The sequence below is a fragment of the Ammospiza nelsoni genome, chromosome 1 (assembly GCF_027579445.1).
Source record: "Ammospiza nelsoni isolate bAmmNel1 chromosome 1, bAmmNel1.pri, whole genome shotgun sequence".
NCBI classification, from domain to species: Eukaryota; Metazoa; Chordata; class Aves; order Passeriformes; family Passerellidae; genus Ammospiza; species Ammospiza nelsoni.
In genome coordinates this window covers 43,303,335-43,330,396 of record NC_080633.1, presented here as the reverse complement: position 1 = coordinate 43,330,396, position 27,062 = coordinate 43,303,335, and the positions used below count along the sequence as shown (strand labels likewise).

General features: G+C 44.0%; 2 protein-coding genes across 2 annotated transcripts in view; both read left to right on the top strand.

Moving 5' to 3' along the window:
* MTURN (maturin, neural progenitor differentiation regulator homolog) overlaps nt 1-27,062 on the top strand; it is a 123,494-nt gene that overhangs the window by 52,203 nt on the left and 44,229 nt on the right. The window lies entirely within an intron of this gene.
* Nucleotides 20,567-27,062, top strand: part of ZNRF2 (zinc and ring finger 2) — a 58,611-nt gene continuing 52,115 nt past the window's right edge. The window contains exon 1 of the mRNA XM_059485783.1: nt 20,567-21,041. Within this exon, the coding sequence (XP_059341766.1) occupies nt 20,567-21,041 (475 nt within the window). The remainder of the gene's footprint in view (nt 21,042-27,062) is intronic.

Genomic DNA, 27,062 nt, shown 5'->3' with positions numbered 1-27,062 from the left:
CTCAAAACCTTATTGACAACATTATAAATGTCAACATTTGATACATAATACATGAATACATTTTAGCAGATGGAGAGGAATAGAAATGAAGCCAAGGTGCAGTTGAGGCTGAGCTTGGAATTGCTGGAAGGAGAAGGATGAAGAAAGGAGAGATGCCAAGAAGGAAGTAGAGCAGAAAGAGAAAAAGAAAGATGGGAAGGAAGGGAAGAGAAATCACTCCTACTGAGTTTTGCTGAATCAAATACTAAAAGAGGGAAGGGATAATAAACAATCCATTACTTCCTGCAGCAAAAGGTGAGCCTTTGCCTTTGTTCATTCTGCAAAGCTCTCTTTGAGACAAACAGGAGCTGTGCAATGGACAGAAGGCAATCTCCTTGTCCATACTCATACCACAGCCCATTCTCCTTATCCAGGGTGGAGTTTGCTCTCTTCCACAGGATGAACAGGGTGCCCCCCTTGGTCAGAGACAGCTCAAGTGAAACAGCCTGTTAACCACCAATTTTAGATTAGCAAGAGTAACCCACTGCCTAGAACCAACAGCTTATACCAATACTACAAACTGCACTAAGCTTCTGGATAAAAATAATGATCATTCTAGATTAAACAGATACGGAGTGCTACCATTCATCACTCAGTCTGTAAAAAAATTCAAACTATTTTAAAAGGCTAATTGCTGTGCAGCAGAAACACATGGCATAGGGATGAGCTGCCTGCAAAACAGTCATTGCAATCTGCCAATGCTAACTATACTTTTAGGGGCTAACAAAAAGATGCCAGAGGACAAGATGAGAAACAAGGTGAAAGTAAAAGGTAAACTTATGGTTTTGCATTCTGGGAACCAGTTACCAATAACTATTATCACTAGCTGTGCATCAAGCAGGCACAGAATGTGATTTTCAGAAACCCCTTCACATTTTCTAAAAAGGAGCTCTATGAACTTTCTCTTCTTTTTCCTCTGTTGTTTCTGTACGGAATATTCACACTTCTTCTCTTAGAAAGACAGGTGATTTGTCCCAAAGTGTCTGCATTTAAAATATAAGTGTATTACTTTTGATGTTCATTATTCCCATGCTTTTCTTTCTCAAAATTTAAAACAACAGCAGCAGTGCAATACTAAGAGGAAATTTCCCTAGGAAAACAAGGAATCTTTTCTATTTTAGACCTTGGTAGCTCCATTTTCAGAGCCGATCAGTTTGTCTGCTTTCGGTCTCAGAATTGCTTTTCTAGCCTTCAGCAAGTGCAATGCACAAGCAAAAGTCTGACAAACTTGATTTATGTTAGGAAATAATTTTTCTGTTGTCATAGAAACCACTGCAAGACAATCCAGGCATGAGTAAAAAGTAACAATGAAAAGCAGGTTGCTGGTTTCACCAATGAATTTCTCTTCATTGCTGATGTCCCATCAGTAATTTCCTTGCCCTCTAAGGCAAAAAGGGCAAAAAGATGGTATCCAGAAGATTGGCTGAGAGGAAAAATTTGCCTAGAGGGAGGCTTCATTGTCCTGAGACAGGCACATCTCAGCCCAGAAGAGGGTGTGCAGCCAGCCCAACTTCTCCTGCAAGGCTGCAACAGGGGAATGTTCTTTCCATTAGGGAGCAAAGCCAGGCTAGAAATCCCTCAAGCCTCTTATAAAGACATCCATGCCATGGTGGAATAATTTCCTTCTCTTATGCCATGGGTTTTCTTCCATCAGCAGGAATGAATCATATCCACATTTTAATGTTTGCACGGCTCTTGGCACCGTGTTATGCATAAACAATTTCTGCTTGAATAAGAGGAACCATTCACCTGCACAGCAACAAAAACAAGGGAGTAAAAGCATCAATGAATGTTGAGGATCACGACATGCTCACATAGAACCTCTGCACCCAGCCCAGCCCTGCCTGCCCACGAGCTCTGTGGCACAGCACAGGCAACTGCACCCTGCCCAACAGAAATGATCACTCCGTGCCATTTTTGGTCTATGAGAGCACAGGACTGCGCACTGTGTACTACAACACCTACCCTCCACCATCAGGCACGTTAGGGGTGTTTATCCCCAAGATTTACAAGGGCAATGAGCATTGCTAGTACTTGCCACTACAGCTGTCAGACTGACTTGACATTATTTCCCAAGGGAAATCTGTTTCTGCATCTGCTACTGTTGGTTCAGTTTACAACAGGCTTTCAGCTAAAGGGCTGTTGCTGTGCATCCCTGGCCTCACAAAAAGGCAGAAGGACAAAAGTATTACTGCAAAAAAAACAGAAAGCCTGCAACATTTTGTGCGGCCTTTGAGTTCCTTTAAGTAGAAAAGCCAGAGGATTTCAGTCCAGAATGCTCCACTCCCAGTATTAGTACTGTGAACAGTCCAAAAAGAGGAGGACATGGATAGATTGTAACTTTTTTTGCCTCTCATGCTGAGTAGTTGCAGTATGTCTATAATTAGAAAAGAGTTTTGTGAACCAATATTGCCACTTTTTCAGCTGGTACGCTGTCCAGACAGTATTGTTTCCGTGTATTATTTATCATTTGAAAATATCTGCCAGACAATCTCTCAAAGTCCTTTCTGAGATGAAGCTTACTGGTATTAATTTTGCAAGTGTAAGAAACAGAGGCAGATCTAGCATTGATTCTGATTCCTGATAAAGTGGAAGCAGATTTTAGCACTGAGTGTGCCATATATTATGAAAAGGGAATTCTGAACTGGTATTTTCCAATGTTCTCTGTAATATGCATTCTTTCCATGCAGCATTCTTCTTCTTAATAAAGAAAAAAATACAGACTACAAGGGGCAGCAGGACAGATGAAATAAATATGCCTGATCTTATAAGTGGATATTAGTGGACATTTTTGACAGGGCTCACTGAACCTTAGTTATAAGAATCTGAATAGAAAGCCTCATTTGTTCCTGGTCATTTGCTCATTGTAAATGACCATTTGCAATGTGGTCATTTGCTTCTTTTCTCGAGAGACACAAAAGTGCATGGAGGATGGAAAATAAAAAAGAATTCAGTTATTGTCATGATTATTGTCACCAGATTATAAGAAATCTGCCACTTCTCCCGTACGTGCACATGTACATGTCTCTTTTTATGTTCACTGCCTGTCCACAGCTTGTCTCACACATGCATCTCGTTACGTCTCATTATCACATTTCATTCCCATGCTCTTTACAGTGCAAAACAAGTGTGTACTTGGTTATGAAAATGCTAGAGGGGGTTGAGGGCAGTTTTGCATGGGAGATGCTGTATTACCATGTCAATCACTACTCCTTCTCTTTCCCAGTCTTTGCAGATGAATCCTGGATGAGCCTCAGCTGGGGCACTGGGGAAGCTGAGATTCAGAGAGCAGGTTCTCAGCCCAGATCCCCTGGCATGTGGCTCACACACTGCTGTCAGACTTGCACTGAGAGGCCTGAAGGTCCCCTCCCACCGTGCTGAACACCAAGTTTAGAGCTCATAAATTTATGGATATAAATGTATGGGTTGCTGCAGGAAGATGGTCCTCCCCAATTGAACTCTTTCACTCTAGGCCCACATATAACCCTTTTATTTTATTTTTTTCCAGAGGGAAGGCTGTTGACTATTAACCAGCCTAGCTACCAAAAGGGGAGTAGGGTGTCAGAACCCAGGACATTCCTCTGGCTGCCCTGGAGGACTTGAGACTGTGGCAGGGGGCTCAGAGACCTTGGCACGGAGTCAAAGACACCTGTGCCTTTGATTTTAGCCCATGGAAACAATTACCAACTTTGTGTGAAGAGTTACAAGCCACAAGGGTTTGAATAGAATGGTAGTGAATTTATCACAGGGTGAAAATGTAGAATTTTGGGGTTTTAGAACGGGGGTTCAAGAGGCAAGATGGAGGAATCTGGGCATGTCCTGTCCTTCTTCTTCTTCTTCTTGCCCTCCATCTTCTGCTGTGATGGTGACACTTTTGGGTTGTTTTAGAGACAAACTGTCTAACATAGGTGATAGGTATTGGAAAATTATTGTAAATAAAGTACATGTAGTTTTTAGTATAAAAAGATAACACCACCCCAAGGCAGTCACTGTGCCTCAACCCGACCTGCTAGACAGACCTCAGTGGGTAAGAAAAAGAATGTATGAGATAAGAGAAAATAAACAACCTTGAGAACCAGAACTGAGGAATCTCGACTTCTTCCTCGATCGCGGGGCTGGGAAAAAGACTTTTTAATTCCTCAGGAGCCATTTCAGCAACACAAAATCCAGGAGTAGGGGAGGGACAGCACAGGCTTTTGCTGCAGCATTGTGCTATCCACCGGTGCTATGCCATTCCTAGCTGTCATCCAGGCTCCTGCTGCAGTTTGTCCCCCGTGAATGTGAGTACTGATGAACCTTCTGCTGCTGCTGCTGCTGATCTGCTTCCCCTTTCTCTTGTGATGTGAGCTGTGTGTTTTGACCTGTGTTCAGCAGGGGATGCCATTGCACATCAGGACCTAAAGTCTCTTGGAGGAAGTTTTCTTTTCTTGGAGGCAGCAGGGCATGCAGCGGGACCATAGTGGGAAAGGATGTGGCATCTTCCCTAAGGGAGGGGAGTAGGAATGATTTGAGGCAGAACTGCAAAACAAAACCCATTCGACTAGAATAGCAAAGGCTGCTGAGCAACGGTGGCTGCTGTGACCTGAGCTGTGGGCATCGTGCTCAGCTGCATGAGCTGCACTCCCAGAACAAAGTGACCCCTGGAAATAAGTGCTGAAGTCACCTGTGTGCTCAGAAGGCACAGCCGGGACTGCTGCATCCTGGGGCAAATGTAGATCCAGCACATTCATCAGCTGTTGGTAGAGACTCTTACGGAGAGATGGCAGAGGAGAATGGTTGTGGAGACGTGGAAGAGGAGAATGCCTGCACTAACAGGGGAGTAGCAGCAGCAGGCGGGTTGGTGGGAGAGAAGGTGTTGCATTTGCTGGGATATGGATATAAAACGCACAGCTGCCAAATCAAACCGTTCCCCCTGTTTGTTTCCTTTTTTCTTTTCTTTCTTTTTTTTTTTTTTTTTTTTTTTAATTTTTATTTAACGAATAACCAGCGACTTAAAGAAAGATAATAGTATGCCCTCCTTTATATTCCGGAGCGTCCCCCTTCTCCGTGGTGTTTGGCAGCGCGCCCATCTGCAGCAGGCACTTTGAGATGCAGATTTTCCCTTAGTAGGTGTGGCGGGGCTCTTTGTCCTCATGTCCCCACCTTCATTAGCGGCCCTGCTGCTCCTGGGGGGCCTCTTCAGCTATCACAGGCAGAAAAGGCTCCCTTCACACTGATTCATTACCATACAAATGAAGCAACACCCCAGCTATGCAGAGGGCGGTATCTGTCTAAAACATGCGTAAATAGCACACAAAACAATGATTACACTGCGCTTATGCTCCGGTTAAAATTCATCCTGGGTAGGCTGGATAAGGCATATCCATATAGGATAACACGGATTCGCTCTGGATCTGCAAATGGTTCATAGATATCTCTTGAGATAGGGGCACTGCCTGGGGCATGGGGGACCTGTCTGGGTAGGAACCTCTCAGCAAGCCGTGACAAGAAGACAGATGAGGAGAGGAGATGATTCCCGGTGTGTCTGCTGCCCTGGTCCAGGCTAAATGTTGAAAGATGAGACTTCTGTGTATGAGACATCTGTGTGCGTCTGGCTCAGAGGCCACTCGTCCCACATAAATGGTGTTTGGAGGTTTGTGTCAAGCAAGAAGAGTCTCAATTATCAAAATTTGCTTTAGGTAGGAGAGGGAAATGCTGGGTAACTCGTGTGTTCAAGAACCAAAAACCAAGCCTGGCTTTAAATTGCTGTTGGTGAAATATAATCTGACCTTGTGCTTAGTGAAAATAGTATATAAGGAACACTGTGAAAAGTATCTTTTATATGAATATATTAATTCTGTAGCTTTATTGATGTGTGAATGGTAACACCATATAGAAAAAAAGTATTGCCTGGTGAGAACACACTCCTGGATGAACATGAGATGGGATGTCATACGGTCAAGACAAGGAATTGTAAGGAAGAAAGAGATTGATTTCCTCAGGCCATTTGGGATATGTTCCCTCTCTGCTGGAAGTTACATACTTCTCCATCAAGACTGCTAATCTCTAAATTTCCTGAAGTTACTTAAACTTACACTTCTGAAATTGTAATTATCAGAGTCATGTTTGGGAGGAAATAAAAAGTGAAAACAGATCTGACAGCAAAGAGAGGTCAGGTCATAAATGGGGTTAATTAAAGAGCTGTCCATAGTCCAGAAACTGGGGAGCTCCTTGCCTGGGCTGTTTAAATCCAGCATTTCTGGACAAGGGCTTTCAGGAGGAAGAAGATATTGAGGCAAAGCCTGTAACCCTCCAACTGCCCTTACAGGTTTGCAGAAAACAGATCAGAGTGGGAAGAGCCATGTGTGCCTTTGGGATCAAACCCCTTATACAGCTGAAGGACCATCACAACCAGATGTTGATAACTTTGTACTGCCAGGAGAAATGGTGTCAGTCTCTCTGTGGACAACTTGTCAGTACTGAGGGCACAACCACTCCAGAGGGTGCTTGGACACTGGGACAGACTCCCCAGGGCAGTGGTCATGTCCCCAGGCCTGCCAGAGATCAAAGAGTGCTTGGACAACTCTGTCAGGGACATGGTGGGACTGCTAGGGTGTCGTGTGTGGGGACAGGAGTTGGATTTGATGATCCTTGTGGGTTCCTTCCAACTCTGCATATTCTGTGATTCTGTGATCCCTGGGCATTCACGCAGGGCCCTAGCTGGATGCCATGCCCAAATGTGACAACAAATACACACCAGCTCATCCAAGTGTTTCCTTTGCACTACACTAGGCTGGGTTAGAACCCTAAATCCCTCTGCTGTCAACAGTCACAGTGGCAACACAGGGAGCACCATTTTGCAAGAAAACCCTTTAAAATGAGGGTTTTCCAGTCATGGCCTGAGACTCATTGGAAACAAATGACAGAAAGCTTGGTTAGTATAAGGCTGAGAGCTGTGGGATACACCCACAGCAGCTCTGACACCAAACACAAATGATAACCAAAGTGCTTGTGCAGTTCTTCCACCTCTGTTTTCCTGCCCTCCTGTCTCACTGAAGGCACTAGGATGGAGATGGGGGATGGCATGAGAATGCAGCCCTGCAGTGAGGCTGCACAGGCTCTGGCTGGGTCTGCTGCTCACTTGAATTAGACCCAGAGTGCATTCAGATCCTGAGGGGCTAGAGCTGCACAATGTGGCTTGGGAAAAACTGGTTCATCAATTCCAGCTCTTTTCTTGCCACTATCAAAAGATTTTTCTGGAAGCATTTTATAGTGCCTACCTACACCAACAGCCACACAGCATGCTGGATTTGTAACCATATAATTACACCTGCCAAAATAATATATTCTTGCCCTCTAAAGACCTGAACAGGTAGGTAATAAGCCCTTTTTTTAGCAAGTACTCTGAAAGGCTTTCAAAAGCACAGTCTGCTGTGGAGAAGAAGAGGAACAAATCACCCTTTCTATAACCTCTTTGATTTATGGAGGGGAAAAAACCCTTAAAATCCACCACGTTTCTTTGAAAAACAGCATAAGGCAATACTGTCTACAGAAATCTGCTTGATGTCCTTTCAGGTTCTCACTTTTCAGGCATATTTGCTGGTATGTGAAACACATATAAGCCTCTCAGTAACAGCTATGCTTTCAGATTTTTATTAACTAATAGAACTGGGAGACTGGCATATCCCCAGTCTGGAAGAGGAGGATAGGGAAAAGATCTTCTGAGCTCTGTGAAAAACTAAATTTGGAATCTAATTCAGGATTTCTTGCAAATGTTGATCAATTGACCTGCAGCTTGGATGTGAGCCATGGCTGTAGTCTCATTAGAGATTCCAGATTAATCATATGCCTGTCAAAGAGGCATCTGAGTGAGATTTTTCTGTGAAGACTATTGATGTAATTCCAGTTATGTTTAATTCTGGTAAATACAAGGACAGGTTTTTTAGCATGTGTGTTACAGAAAGAGGTGAAGAAGTATGGCAGGCTAGTTTAACCACAATTTCAGCACCAGTCTGGTTAGATCTGTTTCTAAATCAATCTAGCTCTGCTGCCTCTGTGACCAAACCACACACAGAAAGGCCTTAAAAACTGAAGTGATAAACCACCAAGGAACAGCAGTTTTTAATGAAAACAACAGGGATGATAATTAATCTTCCACCAGTGGTCTGAATTGGCAGTCAGCTCAGTTGGTGAACTAATAAAGAGACTGACCAAATTCTTTACTGCCTGCCTGTGGGACAGATCAGCCTTGACAATGTTTCACCCTGCCTCTCTAAAATGGGGTGAAAGACTATTCAGGCAACAGGCAAAGCCATTTCCATTTGGCATCCTCCTCCTTTCTCATGAGTTTTCACCTACTGTTTATTAAGGAACTGTTCTATATAACTGTTCCATTTGCCTCTGGACTCCCAGCTAATTCTGGTCTCATTACCTCTGTTTTGATGCCCACAAGACTTTTGAATAAAAATTAATTTCTTACCTGAGAAAGCCCTAATATGTACCACACAGCAATATTAGCAAAAACCATTAGGTTCTGTACCATTTGATTTCTGGGATTTTTTGATTAATTGTGCAGCACTGACAGTAAATACATTTGGTTTATGTCAGCTGCTGATCAGAAAAAAAAAATATATTTTCCCCTAGTACAGGTCATATCTATAAATCACCAGGTGAATTCAAAAGTGGCTTCTTAGGCTGCTACAATCTCTACATGACAATGTATTTCTCTGACTTATTTCTTCAGAGATATCCTGCTGTATATGAACTTACAAGGTATTTTTGCAAAAATATTTATTGCATGTTCTGTGCTCCATGGCTCTCCTTAGCAGGTGAGCATTATTGACATGGGTTTTTTGTGACTGGGATTTGCATAAACTGGATACCCATGAGTTCCCTAAAAGTTCTGTATTTCCAAAGCTCTTCTTATCACAAGGATATACTACAAAATATATTGACCTTGTGTGCTTATTAACATGCTTTTACTTACTGTTTGAGCTCCTTGCAATTTGTAATGTGTTTTATCCTGACAAAATGATAAAGAGGTAGGGAGTACAAAGGGAGGAACAGAATCAGCTAGAGACTAGACTGACTTATAAGTTGCCCAAATAATTAAGCCAGATAACTGAAAAACAAGGGCAAGTTTTCTTCTGACCTATGCTGCTGCTCTTTAAGCATTGTACCCTCTTTCCCTTTGTTCCTTTTCTTCTGGGAAAATACACTGTCTTTCCAATTTTCTTCCACTGGGAATATATCCTTCATGTAAATAAGTTTTGATTTAACAATGTATTTTAAATAATTTTTAGCATCCTTATCCTTAAGCTCATCCTTATTCAGTTTGACTTTTTCTCTTCCCTTTGGAAAATGCTCTTCATAATAAAGGAATTGCATTAACATTTCTCCTTCAGCCTCCACTGCAAATCGGGACCTGAACCAAAGCCCTGGTTTGAGCACTATTCGTAGAGGCACATCAGTTCAGGTGGGTTACAGCTGTTACAGAGCTATTGCTCTGTAATACTGTCAGACAGACCAAACTATCAGATCATTAAATATGATTTTAAATGAAGTCTGAAGTCTGAAAGGATTCTGGAAAGAACCATTTTCAGATAAAGGCAAGGAGAATTACTCCAATTATAATGAAGGAGCTAAAAAATGCTCCTGAGCTTCCTCAATTCTAGGGGTTTTACTGTATTTTCTAAAGCATTCTTTTCCTCTGTAGTCCCTGTCTAATACACCACACTGCATAAGTGTCACTGTGCATTTACATTTTTCTTTGTTGCTGAGGGCAGCCAGCTTGAATTAGAAGCTGTTCATGGCCAAATTCCAAAGAATTGGGATATTAACTTGTGTGTGGCAATGGATTAAAGCAGGGCTGTCCCAGCCCTTCTCCCAGCCTTGCAGGGAGGGTGGTGGTGGGTCACACAGCTGCTCCTGAGCTGTCTCTGCTCCTGACTGACATATTTTTTGCTTTCCTCTAACACGTCAAGCTGTCTGTATCCTTCTGTCAGCTCCAGGCAAGGATGGCAGCCTCTGAGATAAGGGCAGCATGATGAGGCAAGGTTGGTACTCGTGTCAGCCACCCCAGCTTGATCTGCTGCTGCATGGTCTGCACACTGCCAAAACTCTGTCATTCCTGTCTGCTGGGCAGCTACTGCTTGTAGAACCAACCTACTACTTTACAAAAGTTGTTATTTCACCCCAGACTGGGACTTGTGGAAGTCCTGAGTCACTGGAGGCCCCATGGAGGCTCTGTGACCTGGGCTGTCGGTGTAGCCCCACCCAAGTCACCCTGTTTGTATGAACAGGAGTGTTCCCTTCACTGAACCCCACTCCTAAACAGAAGGCAAAGGACCAAGTAGGGAATTTAATGTTAAGCACCAAATACTAAATTATGACAATTCCACCTAACTCGCTGTCTCCCCCCAGATATTTGAAATTCAAACAGATCGTGCTCTGCACAAAGCAAGCCAGCGCTCTCAGCTGGGAATGGATCTGTTATTGCCTAGTACCACACTGAAAAAACATTGATTTCCACACACTCTGAATGTTCCTAAAGGCTTAGGAACTCATGTCAGCTGACTGTGTTTGTACTGGATGCTCAATCACTGCACCAAATATGCTCTGCAAACTAGTCACCTTTAAAATGATAGTGGCACCTTCTTAATGAATTGCTGTCACCAGATTTCATGGGTTTCCTTTGGCTTTTCTCAGGAGCAAAAAGGGAAAGAATGAATATGAATATGAACATGACATGATGACAGTAATGCTGAAGTGATTTAATTCAATGTTATTAATATACATTTGGAATTTTTTCCCATGTTCTTCAATTTCCTCAGGGATATTTGCTGCATTCCTTTCTTGGCATTTCTTTCAGTCTTTCATTCTCTTTCCCTTTTTTCTTTCCTATTTCCATTGTCCCCTTCCTCTCCTTTTCCTTTACCTCTTCCTGTTCCTGTTCTTTTTCCTTGTTTTTCTTTTCTACTCTAGGCTATTATACATTTTTTGCTTTACTATTCTATTACTTTTTATTTCAAGAAAATTCCAGACGTGATACAGTTTTGCATGCTTTTGCTCCTAATAATAATTATGGGTCAATTTTCACACACTATAAATTTGGATGGATAAATTTGGTGCAATTCTACTGATATTGAGGGAATTTTAACTGACATCAGACTCCAACCTGACATTTTAATGATTGATTTGCATGGTCTCAGCTGCAAGACAATTTGTCTTAAGCCCCCATTAAATCAGAAAATGACTGTTTCTGACTGAATATGTCAATCATTCTAGCTTATCTAGTGAGAGATGCCACATGCTTTCTCCTGCTTTAGCCTTATTTTCTGACAGCTACTTACACTATTTACTGTCTAATTGGGTCTGCCAATCCTCCATGCACATCCCAATCTGTCCAGCCCAGACACAAAAGTCTGAAAACATTTCTAAAATCTGCATACTGTTGTTGATTACAAGATACAGGGGCAAAAAAAAAAAAAATGCAGCCTAGGTGTGACAACATGGTTACTTCTGTATCATTATTTCCCAGAAAAAAATAAAAAATTGCAAAAAAGTGACAGAAGAAATTATGTCTGAGCACCTGGGCTGATTCTGATTATAATGGGAGGAAGAGTGCTATGTACAGGATAAAAGCCACATTTTCTACAGAGGCTTTCACACCGGCAAGGCAGTGAGGGCTAAATCCTGCCAGTTGTTGCTTGCTGTGCTGTGCAGGAGGAGGAGGAGGAGGAAAGAGCTGCTCCCCAGGCAGTACCAGGAGATGCAGCGTGCTGGTGTGCCCCAGTGTGTGCCTGAAGGAACAGGATGCTCTCACACACAGCAACCGCTGGAAGGGCAGACCCTGCTTTGCCTCCATGCAGAGAAACAAGAACTCCCCTGTGCTGGGTCCCACTGTGAAATCCTGCTCATCAACACCAGGATTCTCTCCATGAAGGATACATCTGCCAACCTCACAGCTGTGCCTTGCCAAACAGCACACCAGCATTTGGACTACAGTTTCTCTGTGGGGTTGGCAGAGCTCTGACATCCGCCAGGACCTGATCCAGAGCTCATGGGATTTAATGGGGGAAAAAAAGTCCATTGATCTTGGTGGCTTTGGATCTGTCCTTTTGCTCGTCTCCTTTGATGATTTATACAACACTGACATGCATATTTCACTTCTAAAGCACACAGAGCACATGGTTTTAATCTCACCATTTCCCTGGTGACAGGGAAGGAGCTGTGTTGGCAGCTAAGACACTGAAAAACATTCATTATTCTGTATATTATCATTACTTTTTACTTCCCCATGGAAGGTAGAAATTACAATTAAAAATCACAAATATTTTGTTTTACAATCTTTATTTGCCCTTAAAGGCACAGTCAAATATTGTAAAGTGCAAACTTTTGTGTGTGCATAAAAATGATGAGAACGTTTTGTATTGAAGTGGGAGGTAAGAGAACATCAAGAACTAAAAGCCACTGAAAAATAAAAAAAAAAGCCCCTCTTCCCTAGAAACAGCTTAGAGAGGGAATCTTTCCAAAGTACCAGGAAATTCTCTTCTCAGGTTGGAAGGTGAGAACATTTCAATCTTGTGAAGTCTTTGTTTATAACATCAAGATTACTGGGCCACTGGCAGCAGTTCTCTATCAGTTATGCTGATCTGCACCAAGTCCTACAGTAGCAGTGGCTACAAAACAAACTTAAAGTATGTCACAACTCAAGATTGCTCCTGTCCACAAGAACAGTTTTCCAGAACAGCCAGGGCTTGCTATGTTGTCTGTCAGACCCAGTATCCCAAGCATTTCCCCAAGGGATTCCCCCTCAGCACCCAAGTTCATGGAGACAGAGCAGCTCCTGCCCACAGAACAGACCCACCAACAGCCAGGCATTTTCATAAAAGAGATGCTTTGCTGTATTTTTAGATTTTTCATTCCTAACCCAACACCTTTTTCCTTCGTTTCCTCACTGGCTAGTGCAATTTTTTCAGCACTAGATGTCAGTGTGGACTTGCAATACCAGACTGCTCTGTAAGTTTTCTTTAACAACAGAGGAATAATTGCTATCCAGAATGAATCCAAGCCTCTCCAGCCTCATTATATGCTTTCTACAAAACAGGTCTTTTTTTGCTGTTTAAACTCCATGTGGAAAGTGTAGAACTGCTTTCTGTCCTTGACTGGGATTAATATAGCTGTAAAAAGATCCTATCTAAATTGTGATCATATCATGACTGAGTTAAAGAGGCATTACCATGAGTCCAGAGGAAAAGCTTTGTTTGGAAAATAATAAAGAAAAAGAAATTGTTCTGAATTATCTTGATAATTTTGACCCTGCTAAGAAAGCATTGCACAGGTGGTCCATGGGGATGGTTAATCCTGCAACTAAGAGTACTCATCTCAAGCAAGAGCCTACTGAGTCTTTGCTTTCCTACTGCCTAGAAAGATACTGCATCATCTGGAAATGTTTTGCTACACTAGGCAGTTACAAAGACTGTTCTAACTTGCACTTGATTTACTATTTGCCTGGCATTTTCTGAATATTGAACTGAAACCAGCTTGGGGCAGAACAAGCAGCCAGGAAGTGTATGTTGGCTTTCTGAAGTGATGAAATTACTGGTTTCTACCACTCTTTGGAAAACATTTTGCTTCTTTAAGAAATTTAAGTCCCTCATTCCCTATGTTGTTATGGCAAGGCTGAGGAAGGTGGATGAACCCTGACTCCTCATTTTGCAAGCAGCAATCTAGAACAAGACACAGCTCCTCTTGCTCATGGGGAAGTACAAACTGGGGAAAGGCAAAGCAGAGAGAGGAGGAAGTGGGTTCACAATTCTGATTTCTCATCTCTTACATTCATGGGTTTTGGCTTCTGTGGAGTGGATGTGAGCCAACACGGCAGATGGAGCCTTTTACACCACCCTCCTGCTTGGTTTCCAGCAGGCGTGATGCACAGGAGCCGGGGCAGAAAACGTTTCTGGCAGAGAGCACCGAGCTCTCTGACATCCTCCTGACCCAGTACTGCTGTAGCTGTGATCCAGCCTTCAGAAAAATCCACTCACATGCCTTTGTGTTCTTCACTGAGCATCAGCTAATGAAGCATTATCCTGATACATGCATTGGTGTGCCTAGCTTTTATTGGACTTGATGGTTGTTGCTGTCCCTGTGACTCCTGCTGCACAAAGTCACTGTGACACATGTGACTGCCCACATGTGACAGCTGTGCTTAACATTCCTATGTGTTTTTGTTTCTCATTATTAGGCTTATCAGTAGTAGACTGCAAGTAGAATATCAATTAATAATTCATATAAAATATTAGCAAATACTGTGCAAAAAATAAGGACAAAGGCATTTTTTCTTCTGGGCTCTGAGAAGTTAAGGTAATATTTGGTAGATAATAGAGAACCTGAGAGAATACAGATTATACTTGGCAAATCTAATATCACGTGGCTTTACCACCTGCTCTCATTCCTACATTTTCGCTGTTATTTTTCTGTAATACTGTTTTCCATATACTTACCTCTTTCTCTAGATGTCTGGCATTCAAAGAATTAGTATCAATAATGAAAGATGTATCCTGTAAAGGAGCTTTGCCTGCAATCAGCTTCTGAAGACTGATTTACCTGTGCAATTCTTGCTGTGTCAGGACTTGAAGTGTTTTCCTTATTATTAACCATCATGAACTGCTCTAGATAAAGCTCTCTGTTAAGCCAGCTGCCTCTTTCTTTAGGTGCAGAAGGATTTTGTGGTCCCACCCTGCATAGAAAAACAAATTAGTGTAATTCAGGCATATACCTCGAAACACTACATTATTTTCCCCTGCCCAAGTAAAGGGAGTTTAAGGTGATCAATTCTCCTCCCCCAACTCCCAAATGCACACTCAGCTGGCATTGCTGGGTACTGACAGGAGATCTGAAAACAAGAGAGAGTAAACACGCTTCCCATCGGTTAGTTTGTCCTCCGCCCCCTCTCGGAAGTCACAGAAACAGAGAAATGAGCTGGATGGCACCTTTAGATGTCAGCTTCCTACCCCGGACTGGCATGCCCACAGATGTGTGCATCATGCCTTGCCCACATAAACATGCACCCATGTCACTTCATTGAGGAAATGGTGCAGATTCCTGCGGTGTGGAAATGCCCATAGCCTAAGCAGCTATTTGTCTTCTGTTGTTTCTTAAGCATGTAAAAAAATGAGGGTTGGGGGTGGGACTGTAACTGCATGAAAGATCAGGAAACTACACAGAGAGGTGATAAATGCCAAGCTGATAACAACAAAAACCCCACCAACAAGTAAAACTAACACAGTTTATGGCAGAACCAGTAACAATACTGGCCTGATCACGTACCAAAAAGGTAAATTCATATGAATAGCATTTGGTATTGCCTCTGGTTACCTACATATGTACTCAGTGGCTATGATAATACAACTGTGAGTGTAGGACAGCATAGTAATTATTAGGGTGAATACCCTTTCCTATGAGAAATCTTGAACTGAAGTATATTTCCTAAAGTATTGCTTTACAGCATGTGGTAATGAAGTGCACAGCACAAATTGCCATTTTGTCAAGTATGTTATTTCCAAGTATTTCTTCCTGTACAAAATGGTCAATCAATAAGCCCAGCCAAAATGTCAGTTTATTTTCAAGATTAAGTTATCTTCTTTGTGCACATCGATTTTCTCTATGGGCAACTCTAGAGTACAAAATACAGCACAATACAAACAAAATTGTTTGCAGTGTGATAGAAACTTCAGAAAAGCATAAACTTCAAACAAAAGATAGAAGGCTTTAAACAGAATTTTTATAAAGCAAGGGTGAACCTCCTTACCCTTGTGAGCATCACCACACATTAACGAAACAATTTTAGAAATCGAACCTTGAGTTTGACAAGCAGCTTGGTCTTTTTATTCCATGAAGATTGATCTCAACATGTTGCAGAACTGTTTTTCATGTGTCAGTGCAAGCATGAGCCCAAATCTTCCTATGATTAACATCAATATGTGTAAAGAGTTATTTAATGCAAATAAAAGTCTAAATCTGGATAATGGGGTCTCCTGCATGTATTAAAACACCAGTCACCAGCTGGAGCATCACTGACACCAAAATCTACCTAAAGGGATTCCTACAACAGCTTTATGTATTGTGTGTAGTCACACTGAGAGGGATTATATGGGACCTATTTCCCTCAGTAGACAGATGTGAACATAAAACATCTCATCTGCTGGATGGCCTACTCTAGCTGCAGATGTAAGGCATGTACATTTTACAGGTCTTATTTCAGGAATACAAAACAGCTCTATTTTGCTTTCCATATGAGCAACTGAACACATCAGAAGTCTCTATTTTCAGATATCTATGCAGAAGTGGTGTGCAGAGCTATTTCTTTCAAACAGATGAAATACACAGTAATATAAAAACTGCACTGACCTCTTCCCATCACAATGTGCAGTTCTAGCCTGGTACCTGCTCAGAAAATCTAGTTGGCTAAACCTTTTTAGAAGGTTTTAGCAGCCCATACTAGTTATTATAAAATTAAGCTGTATGTTATGAGGGTATGCCATTACTTTTCAAATCTTTCTCCTTTATAATAGAGTGTCTGATTGGCTCTGAGCAGAATGAAACTCTGTCTGGCTTTATTAGTTCAGGGTCAGATGCTTCTGTCAGTAATGAAACCTTGCTTAAATCCTTGTTTCAGTGTCCCTTTAAAAGCCATCAAAGAAGGGGGCAGGAGGGGAGAGGGGAAATTATCTGTCTGCATAGCTCACTGTCAAGCAAAATGTAGGCCCCTGTTCCATTTATCAGTACACATTCTCCAAAATGTGCAATATTATGAATTTGCACCTAATTTTGTATGCTTAGGGCACACCTGTCACCTGGTATGTTCAAGGAAACTGGTCAAGAATCACGTTCATTATTTTCACGTGCTGATAGACAAAGTGGTGCAACCAGAACTGAGCAGGAGGTATGCAGCTTATAACAAAGAACAGTGAGGATATTTGCCTGTCTAAACCAGTTTTTTCCCACTACCCTGGACAAGGAACAAATAGTGCTTATTTAAGTATGACTATGATTCCCTAGATATGTTTCTACAGGAACAAAAGCAGCATTCACCCATATGAATCTACAGAAGTTAATTTTTGTATAACTATCTGCTTTTCCACTGAGTTCTTGAAATCTATAGAAGTATGGTCAGCAGCAGGATATTCTACTTTCTCTCTGCAATGCTTCCTCTCATCACTAGTGACTTTCTTTTGTAATTTACAAAGTTTTTATGCAAGCTACTTCTGTAGTAATGAACAAATGGGAGTAGGTTACAGCACCAGATACTTGCCTCTACAAGACTAGACAGCTAATAGACATTTGTTAGAAGAAATGTTAGCTTGAAAACCTAACTGTACTGTTGCTTATATAAAGCAAATTTTCATATCTAGAAAAATTTCTATTAATTTTTTCAGAGAGACCAGGAAGAATTGAGGGGAGAAAACTGGCTCAAAGGCATGGCATGCTTTTTTTCCTGAAGATGTGTTATTTGAGAGATATGCTGTGTTTAGTCTCACACTTGATAGTGAGAGAGCTGCAAATATGTCCTAGATGCAAAACAAAAACTGAAGCCTACCAAAAAAGAAAAAAGAAAAAAAGAAAATCACATTGCACTGGGAGCAATCATGGTCTCTGAGAAGGGAACACAGGCTGTCCTGTTGCTGTGATTTCTTTTCCGTGAAATATCCTATGCTGTTAAATGTAACTTTCTGACTGTAAGACTGAGTAACTGGATGTCTTTTTTGTAGGGCTTTTTTTCCACCACAGGCCTCATAATTTAATCCTAAATTGAATAAAATATTATTCACAGTCAAATATGATCTGTATTTAATACCTGCTCAATTCTTAAATCCACTGTAAAAAAAAATTCAGGAAGTGCTGTGATACTGTGTAGCAATGTGCTATTTTCAAAGTGCTGTTTATTTTAGCAGCTGAGCAGCTCTACTAACACTCAGTAGTGGAAATTTTAAAAACTCCATAAAATTCTGAGCATGCTCCCTGTAACCCTGCTCCAATAGGGCTCAACATGCCACAGGCATTCTGTGAGCAGCAGAAATTATGAGTCATGTTTGCAACATCCTTTGCCCAAGCAGATTCCTGGAATCTAGCAGGATAGGAATTCCTACAGTAGCTTTCCTTTCTGTGGGAACATTAGAATCTCTGTCTTCTACATAACCACTTATTTTCTATACTGTTAATGTCTCTGAGAGATTTGGCCGAAGCTGGACAAGGATTTAAAAAGTAACCAGTGGTGGCAGAGCAGACAGCATATCCACACCGATTTTCCTTCTGCAGGGAATTGAACTAGAAAGTGCTCATGATTGATCTACTTTGGAGTATCTACCACTGCCAGCAGAGACTGCAGCTTATAATTCACAAGTGGGGATGACATAGCTTGGGACGGCAGATTATCGACCCCAGCTGTCTGCCCAGCACCCAGCACACAAAAGACTCTTCATGAGACAGCTGTGGAATCACTGCCTCTCGCTGAAATGGGCAAACAGTTTACACCAGCATTCTCTAAATGGTGTTCAGAGTATTCACAGAGTGTCTTAGCCATCCAGAAAAGTGGTGTTGCAAGCATGAGTTAGGGCTAGTACCCTCCTGTGCCACCCCCAACCATGGCACCTCTTCTCGCAGACCCAGCTGTGAGCTGCAGCGATGCCAGAATGTGATGCCACATGCAGTTGTAAGAGTCATGGCAAAAGGAGGTGGAACAGGAGGCCTTTCACATCTGAGAAGGAGCACCAAAGATGCCGCAAGTGTAAATGTAATGCTTCATAATGCTTTGTATTTTAATTAAGGTTTGGATCAGTTTTATAGTATTAATTATAACATAGCTTGGATACTGTGCCATTGTGACATAGGAAGGAATGTAGATGGAATCCCTACTGAGACATTACGATGGAGAGTCCTGATGCACTGCTTCATGGTGACACAGTCTATTTTAGAGCAGACAAAAATCCATGAAACAAGCAGTTTTCCTCAGATGACCAACTGTAGGAATCATGTTTATATAAATTCAATGCATGTGACAGTATCAAACAAGGTACAAAACAGCTTTATGTCTCTGAATGTTTTGTTATGATCAAACTGAGCCTGCTATCCACACAGGTATTATTCACTGGGATAAAATTTAGAGCTTAGTTAATCCCTGTGTAAAAAAAACAAAAACGTGACTTTGAGTGAGTGACTGAGGTATACAGCATTTTCCTGTATCACCTGTGAACCAAAGACGTAAGAGATTTTCGTCCTTCTAGTCCTGCTTCCCGGTATGTCCATATGTCTCCTGGTACATCCAGGTTCTCGGAGGACACAGACTCGCAGCCAGCGGTCAGGGTCGGAAGTGGCCGACCCGGGAGGGCTCCCAAGGGGGGAACGCGGCCCTTTCTTTCCCCGCTGTCCCGCCGAGCCGCGGCCCAGCCGGGCGGCCGGGAGCCGCCCCAGCCGCCGAGGTCGGGCATCCGGGCGTTTGCTGGAGCCGCAGTGCCGGAGAACCGAGCGGCGGCGGCGCGGCAGGAGGGCACAGGAGGGCACAGGAGGGCACCGCCGCTCCGCCACCGGGCCCTGCCCGCCCGCCGGGCCGCTCCCCTCCTTCACCTGCCGGGGCTCGGGCGGAGCGCGGACTCGGGGCCGCTCGCCTTCCGCCAGCGGCGGTCCGGCTCTGCTCTGCTGCCCGGGCGGCCCGCGGGACGCGGCTGCGGGCGAGCGCACAGCGAGCTTTCCTCGCGTGTGTGTGCGTGCTGCGTCCCGCCGGCGGCCCCGTCGCGGGCACTGTCCCTCCTGCCGAGGCGAGGGCGGCCCGAGGCCACGCGGGCCTCACCTGGCGCTGTCCCGCACCTTGCGGGAGGAGCGGCGCGGGAGGCGGGGCGAGCCGCCGGGCCCGGCCCGTTGCGCCGCCGCCGCCGGGGGCCGGTCTCCCGCTGGGCGCGGGGGGGGGAGCCGAGGCGGCGGCCCCCGCCCGCCGTAACCGCTCCCCATCCCGCCCGCTGGTGCCGCCCCCAGCATGGCGACACGGTAGAGGAGCGGCTGCGCCGGGGCGACCGCCCCCTCCCGCCTCCTCGGCACGGGCACGGCGCGCCGCGGGTGAGCGAGCGGCCTCGGCGGCGCTGCTGCCGCCGGTGCCCCGCGCAGGGCTCAGCGGCGGCGGACGAGGAGGAGGAGGATGGCGGTGGCGGTCGCGGCGGCGGCGGGCACAGCAGCAGCAGCGGCGGCGGCGGGACCGAGCGGCCGCGCGGCGGGAGCCAGCACCGTCCCGAGCAGCTCATGGTGGCGCCCCAGACCCGCCAGCAGCGGCCGCGCCGGGGCCGCCAGCTGAGCCGGATCCCGGCGGGCGGCTCTCCCCTCTCCACACCGACCCACCGAGCGACCCGTCCCCCTCCCCCGACGCTCCCTCTCCCCCCTCCCCGGCGCGACCCGCGCCTCGGATCGCCCCCGCCGGGGCCGGACTGCCACCACCCCCGGGCGCCGCGGGGAAGGCGGCGGCGGCGAAGGGCACCGGGCAGCGCCGGGCGGCGGCGGGACCATGGGCGCGAAGCAGAGCAGCCCCACCGCCGCCAATGGCCGCACCCGGGCGTACTCGGGCGGGGATCTGCCTTCCTCGAGCAGCAGCAGCAGCGGCGGCGCTAACGGGACCGGCGGGCGCTCGGCAGGCGGCGGCGGGCGCTACTCGCACCTGGCGGCGGCGCCTCACGCCGCTCCCGGCGGCGCGGCGGCCGCGGCGGCCGGAGGAGCGGCGGCGGCGGGGAGTGCCGCGGGGTCGGCGCCCCGGAGCAGGTCCTTAGGGGGGGCCACGGCCTCCGGGGCCCGAGCGGCGCAGTCCGCCTTCAACATCCCCCACAGCAGCGGCCCCTACGGCTCGCAGGACTCGGTCAGCAGCACCCCGGAGGAGGGCGGCCGGGAGCGGCCCGCGGGGGGCGGCGGCGGCGGCGGCTCCTCCGGCGGGCCCCGGCTGGTGATCGGCTCGCTGCCCGCGCACCTCTCGCCGCACCTGTTCGGAGGTAAGGGGCACTGCCGGGGCGGGAGGGTTTGGCTGCCTGGCCCGGCACTGCGGGGCCGGGGTTGCGGGCGGTGGGATGGGGTGTGCAGGGTCTTTCCCCGGCTCCGAGGTGGGACGGATACCAAGGTGGCGTCCCGGTTTGGAGACGGGGCTCTCGGCCGGTGTCTCCTATTGTTTGTAAGGAGAGCTGTGAACGGGGAGGTTAAAAATGAAACAAGCCCGGCGGCGGGGAGGAAGCGGAGCCTCTCCGGCCGGCGACTAGACTCTAATAGCTGTAATCAGTGCCTGTGTAAATACTCTTGCCTACTACTTACATAATTAGAATTTAATTGGATCATGTGTCTCCGCCGTTTATTCTAAAATCGGACCAAACCCCTCTTTAGGCACTGATTAATGTGTGGCTGATGCTTGTTCTTCTTTCTAAGTTCTCTGTTCAGAAAGTCGGTACAGAAAAAGAGAAGTTAAAGTAAGTTTCTTTGTTGGTGCACCCCCTAAGAGGTGAGCAGAGGCGGCTAGCTGTCCGTGCCGCTGGAGTCCGGGCTTGCAGCACCGGCACCCTGTAGCCTTGAGGATGGGCACATGTGCTCCTGAGGCAGGAGGAACACTCGGCTACACTCTAAAATAACCAGGGAGCTGAGGCCCTTGGAGAAGCATAGTAAACGTGGAGCACGTTGCAGGTTTTTTTGTCTGTCTTGCGCTACCGAGATTAATTGGGCTGTATAGGATGGGGTTTTACTGCCTGTATTTTTTGCCTTGAAGTTGGAAATCATCTTGTTCGTTGCCAGCTGCGTTCAGAGTTGCTGGCTCCCTTAAGTACTGTTCATGCTAAAGGCTGTTCGTATAGGTCAAACAACGAGCAAATTTGTTTATTGGATGTATTCTTCAACTGACATTTTTAATACACACATATATATGTTTATAAATATAAATATACATACCTATACAAACTTAATACCCAAAGCTGTTTTTTTAGGGGATAAAGGAAGAGGCTAATGTAAAATTTCTGCATTTCTTTATTCTTATTAATCCATTTGTGAATACCATTTGTAGGAGGTCGGCTTTCTCGTTTTCTGTGATTCACCCAGCTTTTAGCCGAAGCAGAGCTGTGTGCAGCCTGACCCTTGCAGGGTACACGAGGTTTCTGTCACATGGCCTGCTGCTTCTGGCTTGGTGACCTCAAGTCAGCATAGCTGTTACTTCCTATATCTAAAACTGCCTCGTCCCAGCAGTTGAACATTAACAAAAAGCTGTCAAACTCTATTACAGTAAAATAATATTTTCTTTTAGAAAGAAAACATAACTATTCTCATAGTACCGAGCTGGTAGACAGGATTGCTTTACAAGTTTACAAGGATGCTCATTACACCACCAAAGTACCTTGAGGGGGAAGAAGGTGCATGTGTTTTTCGTAGTGATGAAAGGATGTGCTATCATGGAGTACTGTACAGCTCATGCTAAGCACAAGGGAATCATTAGAATGTGTAGCCAGTTGTTGTTCAAAGGTGAAACTTTTTTTTCCTCTTCAGTGCTTAGACACTGTCCTGCAACTTGCTTTGGTGCCAGAAGGAAGTGAATTAAGTGTAAACGAAGTGATGAGGGTTAACCTTGGAATCTGTATTCAGATGCAGGAAGGTCTCTTCAGAATAACTCTGAATGTGATCTTACTTTTCTATGGCATGTACTCATTTTTAATTGCTGTACTACACTGTATTTTTGTCCTTGGAGTGATGCAAAGCTTGTTGCTTTTACCAGTGCAGGAGGAGTGCCAGGAGGGGTACGCTGTCTTCATCTACTCACTAATGAATAAGGACTGCCATATGTTAGGAGTATAACTGGCAAGTTTCAAGATACAGTAAGATTTTTAGTGAAGAAGCAAATAGATTCATAATATCTTGTGACTACATAAAGATAGTGTGTCTTAATGGGATGAATAACTGCTTAATCATAATACTGCAACACCTGTGAAGAAGGCCTCACTTCTAGGCATTATTCTTTCTTTCAATTTAAATATTTTGTGATGTTGATGATACATTACTCCACATCTCACTCAGTGTTGCCATCTTTTTCTAGTTGCATGCTTTTGTGTTTTCTTGATTCTTTGTAATAACTACATGGTTGGAAAAAGTAGCCCAACTGGAGATCATACATTAATAGCATCAGCATTCTGAAAAATAACTTGAAGCATTGTTTTTGTCCTGATGGTAACTAGCTCAAGCTTGTCTAGGTGTGGTATCTGGCATTTATCTTGTGTATCTTGAGCATGCTTGAAGTCCCCTCCCTTGTTTTGTAACTTGCAAATTAGCTGAATTATTTCTTTTTAACCTGAAAACTGCCAAAATTAATTGTGAGGATTAGCATAGCAATTCTGTGAAAATTAAAATAAAACAAGAAGAACAATAATACCTTCTGTAAGTTGAACCAAATCTCCACCTATCTATGTTTTTAGGAATACTGCTTGGCTTTGTCAGTCAGTGCCACGTGGGTGTTGCATTTGTTAAATTACTGTAATTAATTTGCCATTAGTGAATTACACTCTATTGTCACTTTTACTGAGCTGTTTTGCATGCTGAAGTAATGTATAAATATTAACCCCCTGATGTAACATGCTTAAATCTATACTAAGCTTGTTACTACACCATTTAAATGAGAATATAAAGGTGACGTTAATGTACTGGCGAGTATGTTCAGTGACTGCCTGTGTTCCTTTAGTAGGAGCTGTGGCAGTAACAGCCTTTCCTGGCTGTGAAGGTCTCCTGTTCCCATCTGACCTCAGGCTAAGGCACTTTTGTGAACAACATACAGTGGAGTAAATGCTGCTGTGTAGCCTGGTCTCATCTCAGGGGGAGTTCAGTTCACTCAACAATCAGTGCCTTGGTCTCACAAGAGTACATATATATGTGTGTGTGTTTAACTTTGTGCTCTGAGCATGCCTGAAGTAGGCTTAGGGCGTTAAGTAGAGTGAGACCCAAATTCCATAAGATCTTAGGGCACTCCCAGAGAGGCCAAACCTGTGCGTGACATTCAGGAGCTTTCTTGCAACACAGTGCCAAGTTCCAGCTTCCTTTAAGGTGATAACACTTATCAGGAGTTTTGACCAGTAGTTTCCCTGCTCTGTTCCTCAGTGAATGGGACTTCCCCTCTCCTCCAGCCCCAAAGTAAATATTCTTACCTTCTGTTATGTGTAGAAGAGTTGGCCCTGAGGAGGGCCATGGGGCCAGATTCACATTAGTTTTCCCACTGTGTTTTTAGAGATTACATAGTCCTCAGTACTGCAGCAAAGCTACCACTGTAGTTACAATGTAGCTTGTTTTTGTCAGTGATGCAATTGGTTCAGCTAAAAATGGACTTTTAGGATGGCCTTTGCTTTGGATAACTGCTGATGTGTTACTTCCATCACTTCAAGTGTTGACAGCTCCTTAGAACGCTCTTCATGTTTATGTTCCTGTTTCTGGGTGGTCATAACTGGGAGAATTCTTGGCAAAAACACCTAGTATAAGTATCCTTCTGGTGTTCAAATTTGGGAATGTTGTTGTAAGACAACAATGCCTTTGAACTGTTTTTTCTTTTGTTCTGTCATTAAGAGTCTCTTAGGGGGTAATATATTAAAATTCAGCTGAAGATAGCAGAAACTCAAACATATCGAGTTTTTAAAATTTTCACATCAGTTCTTCTTTCAAGATGATTGAGCAGAGACTGTTCAAGTATTATACAGAATCTCAGTTTGTGTTCTATATGGTCATATACAATTTTATATCATGTTTTTACAGATAGATTTTTAAAAATATAGTGTTGTCTGATACAGCTGTTAACAGCCTTCATGCCTATGTCAAGATTGGGAATAATGATTTGGAGATAAGGTTGCATCTGTTCAACTCTATTAGGAGAAGGAAGTTTGTTATGTTCTTCTTAAGCCAAATAATGATCAGACTTCTTTTATTAAGGGCTCTACAGTACAGGATTTATCACTAGCTACTGAATGTACATAACATGGGTAGAACCTTGTTAGGTATATTATAGAAGCATCTATTTGTGATAATAGTACAAGTAGCATCTATTATAGTAGCATCTATTTGTGATAATAGTACAAGTAATGAATGAATTCTTCATTCTACAAATGAAAGTTTATGAAACCCTCAGATTATAACCTAAATTCCTAGTTGCATTGTGGGAAGCAGATAACAGTAGAAGAATGATGTGAATTTTCAGAAGAGTTTTTTAGATGTCTGTCAAACTGTCTAGAAGGCTACATCTTGTTTTGTTTCCCATCAGATCTCTTTATAGTTATAGGATACATTTGGATGTATTTTTGCGGTTCAACTGTCTTTTGGTCGCTTCTCTTCCCGTATGGCACAAGTACTATTGCTTTGAGAAATTATGACACTCTGAAACACTTCAGACCTAATGCTGCTCCCATTTTGCAAGCTAAAGGGCACTCTGAGGTCTTTGCCCCTGAATTGGGAGAAAGGTTGGGAAGTGTGCCTTGGAGCAGGGCTGTTGGGCTGGTGGGGGTAAGGAGTAGAGATGTTCAGCTATATCATTGAGTTGACTCCAAAGAACAGTCACTTTTGCAGTCTCTGAAGACATGGGGGATTTTGTAAATGCATTAGCATCCCCTTTACCAAAACACAGATTGAAAAATCCATTGTGCTAGGAGAGCAGTCCAAGGATAAGTCTATTGATAATGAGCTTTAGAAGGTCTGTTCTGACTGATGAGTTTGAAGAATCCAGTCCCTTTGCAGTCTCACTGTTCCAGTGTTTAGTTGGGCTGCTCTGTTCCTGTGTGCATTCAGTGGGCAATACACAGCTCCTGGTTTGGCAGCAAAGGTGTAAACCCTCCTTAGTCAAGGACAAGAAAAAGTAGCAAAAAGTCCAACACCACCAGCCACCTGCTCCAGCTCAGTCAAGAGAGTGCTTGTAGTCTCAAATGTTAAGTGTTTGGACAAAGTGAGCTAAAAGAAGAACTGTTTGAGTCTTCTGATGGCACTCATGAAGTCTCTGGGAGTCATCTTTCATTTCCTTCAGTTGGAAACAGGTCTCTGTGATGATGAGTAGCTTGGGGCAGTGAAGTAAAGGCTGAGATGAGTGATAGGGGATCTTTGAAAGGCTCTTTTTTTTTGAAGTGCTTTTATTTTCTCCTTTGTTCCCCTCTTCCTGCTTGGTCAACAGAAGGTTTTAGGAGAAGATAAATAATAAAAAATGGCAGCACTGCATTTGTGGGAGAAATGTAAATAGGGGAAACAGTCTAATTGTAATGGCATATATAAATATTTCTTTTGGCTATCAAGGTAGTGATAATACCTGATTGAACCTTTGCAGTGCCAGTTCAAACAAAGGCCTTCCTCTTATTTAATGTCTTCTGAATACCTATGCAAGCCTGATATTCTGTCAGTGTCTCTCGTCATGTTCTGTCATATAATTGCAGGCTAGTCTCCAACAACCTCCCAAGTAATTTCTTTGTCTCATAAAGAAAGCCTTTTGTCACTGCTAGAAGCTCAAAACTATTTTTAAAACACGTTGCCTATGCATCTGTTTGGGTAAGTTCTCCTCCCCTGTTCTTGCCAGCTGCTCATGGAAAACTTCATCATGCAAACGTTCTTGAATTGCTCTCTTAGCCTTGCAGGAAACTTTTAAGTTTTGAATAAAGTTGTGAAAATTTTGGGGTAGGTTTTCCTTGCTATTTGCATGCAACCAATTTTATATTACTTTCAAGATTTTTCTGCAGTGTGTCTACTGCCCATTAATGGCTTAATTAGTTTCAGGAGAGGTGTATGGTCATTTCAACAGATTGTGTTCATTTACTGTGGTAATGGAGCATGTTGTTCTTGCAGATGTTTAACCCATGAAAAGAAAGTGAGAAATCCTTGAGTGCTCTGAGTTTCTATTTTGGAGCATCTTTAAAGACATACATCTTTCCAATCAAAAGAAAACAATTTGTGTAAAACTGCAACTACCTGAGTAAAACCAGAAATGCATATCTTAAACATCTAGGAGAGTATTTTTTGCTGTCTGATATCTGGATATA